This window comes from Neltuma alba, unplaced genomic scaffold (assembly GCF_004799145.2).
Source record: "Neltuma alba isolate B1F8T4 unplaced genomic scaffold, ASM479914v2 tig00010610_pilon, whole genome shotgun sequence".
Lineage (NCBI taxonomy): Eukaryota > Viridiplantae > Streptophyta > Magnoliopsida > Fabales > Fabaceae > Neltuma > Neltuma alba.
Genome location: NW_021635468.1, coordinates 535,077 through 541,088, shown reverse-complemented (window position 1 = coordinate 541,088; position 6,012 = coordinate 535,077). Strand labels below are relative to the sequence as shown.

General features: G+C 33.1%; 1 protein-coding gene across 1 annotated transcript; it reads right to left on the bottom strand.

Annotated features, from left to right (window-relative positions):
• Window positions 1-995: 995 nt before the first annotated feature.
• Window positions 996-3,582, bottom strand: LOC114757569 (UPF0481 protein At3g47200-like). The gene is made up of 8 exons (XM_028946642.1): window positions 3,520-3,582; window positions 3,361-3,417; window positions 3,146-3,217; window positions 2,970-3,038; window positions 2,770-2,847; window positions 2,582-2,668; window positions 2,400-2,477; window positions 996-2,297 (listed from the first exon to the last, which is right to left on the bottom strand). Exons 1-8 carry the CDS (start codon window positions 3,580-3,582, stop codon window positions 996-998), a joined length of 1,806 nt encoding a protein of 601 aa, XP_028802475.1.
• Window positions 3,583-6,012: the final 2,430 nt, after the last annotated feature.

Sequence of the window (6,012 nt, the reverse complement as noted above, 5' to 3'; positions counted from 1 at the left end):
TAATTTAACTATTCTTTTAATATCAATAATTTAGTTATCTAGCTTTTATATTAAAAATCAAAGACAAAATCTGAGATCAATTATTAAAAGCAAGCAACTAATTGTTGAATTAGAGTATTTTGTTGAAATTTTTTTATTTTTAACATATTTATTAATCCAATTAACTTAAGGTATTTTTTTATCAGTAAGAATTAGTTATGTTTTTTTTTTAATAAAAAAGAGTGAAGGATTATCTATTTAGAATTTTGAAATACTAAAAGCACTCAATAACGCACTAAATTATCTCAAGGCTTCGTTTGATTTCGCTCATGCCTAGCCTGGGAGGGGGGGTGTTTCCTCCGTTGAATCCGTTTGGTTCGCTGAGCCGAGGATAGCAATTTTCAATGCGCAAAATACCCTTTTGGAGAGGAAAAAGATAAGACAAAACTGATGGTCTAATTTGTTACATACAATTGAATATCATAAATTCAACTTAGTCCAAATGCTCTCTTTCTTTGTAAGCAAGATGCTCTTTTACCCCTCCTTTATTTATGCTACACGAAATAAGCGTGTAAATAGCCCTTTGCCGGTTCACTTGTACTGGATTCATTTTTCTTGATATCCGTACTTAAGACTTGAGAGACCCAATAATCCAAATGAATTATGAGACTATTTGGGCTATATCTAAAGATTAGGTCCAATAATTTGTCGGCGACCATCTGCGTCACCCATCGGATTAATTCAATGGCTGCAAGAACTGAAAGAATATAGAAGAGGATGGATGTATGTATGTATGTAATAATTTTTTATAAACTTTAGTGGACAATATTTAAACAAAACATGAAATAAGGAATAGAACTACATTTCTATGGCTACAAGATGCACTTTCTATTAATCGGGACCTCATCCAAGAAAATGCTTCACTAATTACGAGTACATTGCCCAGTGCTGACAAAACTCATAACAACTGTACAGGACACAACAATCAAAATCTAGTATTACACGAAGCTGTAAATTTAAATGGCTGCTTGGAGGATAGAAAGTATGGTTAGAAAAAGTGTCAAACAGGCGAATACAGAAGCAACAGTTGCCGTAGGTGTAGGACAATAATCACGTCTTAGGGTTGCCTTCCACCTGTGCCGAGGCCTTTCACAATACCCATTCAATTTTTTGCAAGTGTCCGAATAGTGAGGACTGATAGTTGACTGAACGACATTGTCTGAAAGACCATTAAATAATGTGGCAACGTCTTTCGTATCACCTAAATAGTTCCTAACTATGTTCTCACGAACGAGGAGATCCACATCTTTTTCTGTGTTTATTAGCCAATCCAACAAGAGAGCATAATCAGTAATGTCAGCATTTCCAGGATAATGACATTGTTCTAATGCTATCATGTTACGAAACAAAAGTTCAGTGTTATCATCCACCACAATATGTGGAATTTTAAGAATATTTCCTGAAAATTCCACGTCCAATAAGTGTTCACTCTCACCACCCTTCAACGTTACGCCTGCTTCTTCCAATGCATTCGCATTGTATAAAAGAATACGGCTTCCATCCTTTGGGACTCTCGTCCATTCATCCTTACCCTCTGTGTTTGGCTTCCTTTCAGACGTTTTTCTTTTCTTGTAAAACAATCTAAGGAGATCTGTGAAATGCTTCATATCAACACTAGAATGAGGCCCTAATTCTTGTCTGTTGCGATACGCAAAATAGTTATGAGTGAGCTCAAGAAATGAAGGGAGGCCATAGCGACGATCATGGGGCAAAGCTTCATTGAACAGCTTTTCAATAACAAAGAATGGAAGTTGATTCTCAAGTAAAAGTAGATCTAGACGTATAGAATCCGCTAACCATGGCTGTGACAATTTAGCATCCTCGGGTTCCTCATCACGAAAATGGGGCATGATGAAGAGTTCAATGATGAAGACAGCGTCAATTAATGTCAGCTTCACAAGTTCTTTTTCAGTAAGGTCAATGGTATCTGAATAAGAAGCACGGACTCGTGGCTCTAGTTGTTGTACAAATTCAACCAATTCGCAACAACTTGACTTGGTTCTTTTTGTAAACCTTTTGAACAGTATATGTTTATGCCTTTGCATGTCTTGCAGCTCCTCATTGCGATAATGAAAGGGGCCAATGGAAACAACTTTTGGAGTGTAAGCATTTTTTTTAAGATCACGGAGCTTAATGGGCACCCTGTAGATACAACAGTGTGGTGACAAATGACCATCTCCACAATCTTGAATAAGTTCTTCGATGTCTTTAGTTACCACCAGTCGTGAAGCACTCATTTGCGGAGTCCTAATGTCAATCTAAACAAAATAAGGCAAAAAGAGTGTAATAATTGAGGAATGAAACAGAAGCAACCTTAAAAGTAAGCAAAAAGAAACTAAAGAGTGGTAAAGGAAGCATACGGCTTGTTGAGCACTCTGAGAAACTATAACGTCTGCAATACTCACGTCGTCAGAATATTGAGCAGCACAAGTTTGATTCTAAACAAAATAAGGCAAAAAGAGTGTAATAATTGAGGAATGAAACAGAAGCAACCTTGAAAACAGTAAGTAAAAAGAAAATTGAAGTGGTAAAGGAAGCATACGGTTTGTTGCGCACTCACAGGGATATTCATTGCTGGGTGAATGTCGACAGAATATTGATCAGTCATTTGTGGACCACAACCCTGAACCTAAACAAAATAAGGCTAAAAGAGTGTAATAATTGAGGAATGAAACAGAAGCAACCTTAAAGTAAGCAAAAAGAAACTAAAGAGTGGTAAAGGAAGCATACCGCTTGTTGAGCACTCTGAGAAACTATAACGTCTGCAATACTCACGTCGTCAGAATATTGAGCAGCACAAGTTTGATTCTAAACAAAATAAGGCAAAAAGAGTGTAATAATCGAGGAATGAAACAGAAGCAACCTTGAAAACAGTAAGTAAAACGAAAATTGAAGCAGTAAAGGAAGCATATGGTTTGTTGAGCACTCACAGGGATATTCATTGCTGGGTGAATGTCGACAGAATATTGATCAGTCATTTGTGGACCACAACTCTGAACCTAAACAAAATAAGGCTAAAGGAGTGTAATAATTGAGGAATGAAACAGAAGCAACCTTAAAAGTAGTAAGCAACAAGAAATTGAACAGAGGTAAAAGATGCATATACCGTGTGTAAACCACTACTCATTAGTGGTGCACCAGTTGACCATGTCTCCATCTCCATGATATATGGATCAATCTAAACAAAATAAGGCTAAAAATATTGTAATAATTGAGGAATGAAACAGATTGAAGCAACATTAAAAATGGAAAGCAAAAAGGAAGTAAAGAAAAATAAGAAAAGCCTTCAAAATTGAACAAACAGTCGTAAAGGATGCATACTTGGAAGCCTTGCTCCTTGATTTCTGGAGCAATCGTATCTTCAGAACAAGTGCTTATCTAAACAACATAAAAGATAAAAAAGTGTAATAATTGACGAATGAAACAGATCGAAGCAACCTTAAAAATAGTAAGCAAAAAGAAATTGAACAGGATGCATACGGTTTGTGGAGGACTCCCCAAGACCTCTGGGTCTTTTGTTTCAGAATCTGTTACTTCCGCCATCTAAACTTCTTAGTCAAGAAACAACAGGAGAATAAGGTAGATCTGCTATGCTCTGTGTTAAGAGTAAATATATAGATGCGAGGCGCGGCGCTGGGTGTCTCGGCAAGTGGCTCTCACAACATTTAAATGCTTTCCTAATTTCCCAATGTAAATTAGTTAAGATATAAATTTATCTTGAAAGTTTTTACTTAAAAGTGCCAGGTATACAGAATTTTTTTGGCTCAATATCACCGTGGAAGTTTCAAATAATAGCAATGTCACCTTGGCCATTATCTAAGTTTGACCGTTAGTTAACTAAATATGCTGAGTTAGTAGGTTCACTTGTCATCCACGTCATTTTCTTTTCTAAGTTAAGGTACAAACTTGCCCTAGAAATTTTATTTAGGAATGTTGAGTATCTGAAAGTTTTCAAATTGTAACAATGTTGCTTAGCTGTTATCCATATTAAATTGCTTGACTTGAACATTCGGTAAGATATTGGTAAGAATATTGTAACTTGTAAGGGATTGAAGATCAGTGCCTCTGACGTAAAACCGTACCATTGGGAATATTGAATAGGACCCATACATTAGGTTATAATTCGTTATCATTCTCTCCGTTCTGATCTGTAATTTACTAATTTTTGCTAAACTTGATTGAAGAAACCGTTGTTGTAAAGAAGAAATAATAGGATTTCCCCAGAGAGGGGGATGAAGTGAATTTCGCAGTCCAAAAGGGATAGAATTTTTGTTCAGTGTAACAACAAAAAGATCTCAATGAATCAGTGTTTATCAGTTTTCTTAGAGCAAATTCTATCACTACACATGCAAAACACTGCCTATCAGAATGTTGCTCAGAATATGATAGTAAATCATTTAAATCCATCTTTTGAAAAAAAAAAAAATGTATACAACTCTTGTATTATTTACATCCTTTTATTATTAAATGTCAACTTCATAATTATTTTCTAACCATAGAAAATTTTTTCATCACTTCCTGATGAATACAATTAAAGAGGGCGGCAAAAAACAAAATCTTCAATAGAAGAACTTGAACTGACGTCTTTATTTGTCATTAAATTGAAAATTTTAAAATTATTAATTTGTCTTTATAATCTAATTATCTACTCTCTCTCAGTCTCTCCCCCTCCCTCTCTCCAATTTGAAGAACTCGGATTAATTAAGGATGGTATTATTTAAAAAAATAATTTAAAAATATTGTATTAAAATGTATGAAGTTTATAGAAAAATAAACATGCACGTATATTTTTTTCTATACAATAAACATGCATATATTATAATGACTAATTTATCTTTCACTATAATAAAGTCCTATTTGATTTTTTTTTCCCACATATGTGTTTGAAATATTATTTTGCTCAACTCATGTATTTAAATTTGTAAAAAATTACTAAATAAATAAGTTTTCATAACTAAAATATTTAAAATATGAGTAAAACTAGATGAGTTCCAAATTCTACATATTCTTCTCTACTTAATGACTATTTCTCTATTTAAGAGCTTAAGTTATCATCGAAGTTTCACTCTCCGATCTCAAGAGGTTTATTCTCAAATTTAATTTTTTTAGAACAATTAGCGAAGCAGATTATCCAAATAAGTATTATGTTGGCATCCCTAATTATTATGAATAATAATGTATTACTAAGAATTTTATGTTATATATTCATAGGTTGATTTGAAAAGTTAAGTGCACCCAATATTTGATCTGCAAATTAAATCCTTCCTCCCGTCACTTGATATAAGAATTGGATTGCTAATTTGTGAATATTAAAAAATTAGTTAAATTTTTTATTTGTAATAAATAGGGTATTGCCTTTTCTCAAATACCCTTGTTAATCATATGCATTAAAATGAAATTTTTTTAACATATGTAATTACAATAAGGACTACTTTAATAAATAAATATAAAAAGAAATTAAATTAAAGGGAAAAAGACACTAAAATACCCTCAAAAATGCTAAAGGACAAATTAGAGTGGGTGAATTTCAAAATCTCAAATCAGACCCCTGTACTATTGTGAAATTTTAAAATACTGTGAAATAACAACACTGTCCTTATTCTCAGTGATTACTTTTATATAGCTATTAACTACTCTAATTTAACTATTGATTATTTTTGTTTTTAAAGTTTTCATAACTACTTTTATATAGCCATTGATTATACAAGAGTAGTAAATGACTAAACAAAAGGTAATTATTAGATCTCCAGCAATACTTGATGCATTGTTTGAATTTTTGAAATAAAAGTAGTCAATAGGGAATCTAAAATAGTCAATAGCTAAAGAAGAGTAGTCACCGAAATTTTAAAAATAAAAATAGTCAATCGCAATACTAGAATAGTGAGTAGCTAAATAGAGTAGTCATCAGAGTTTTAAAACAAATGCAGTCAATAGTTTAAACAGAGTAGTCAATACCTAAGAAAGAGTAGTCAA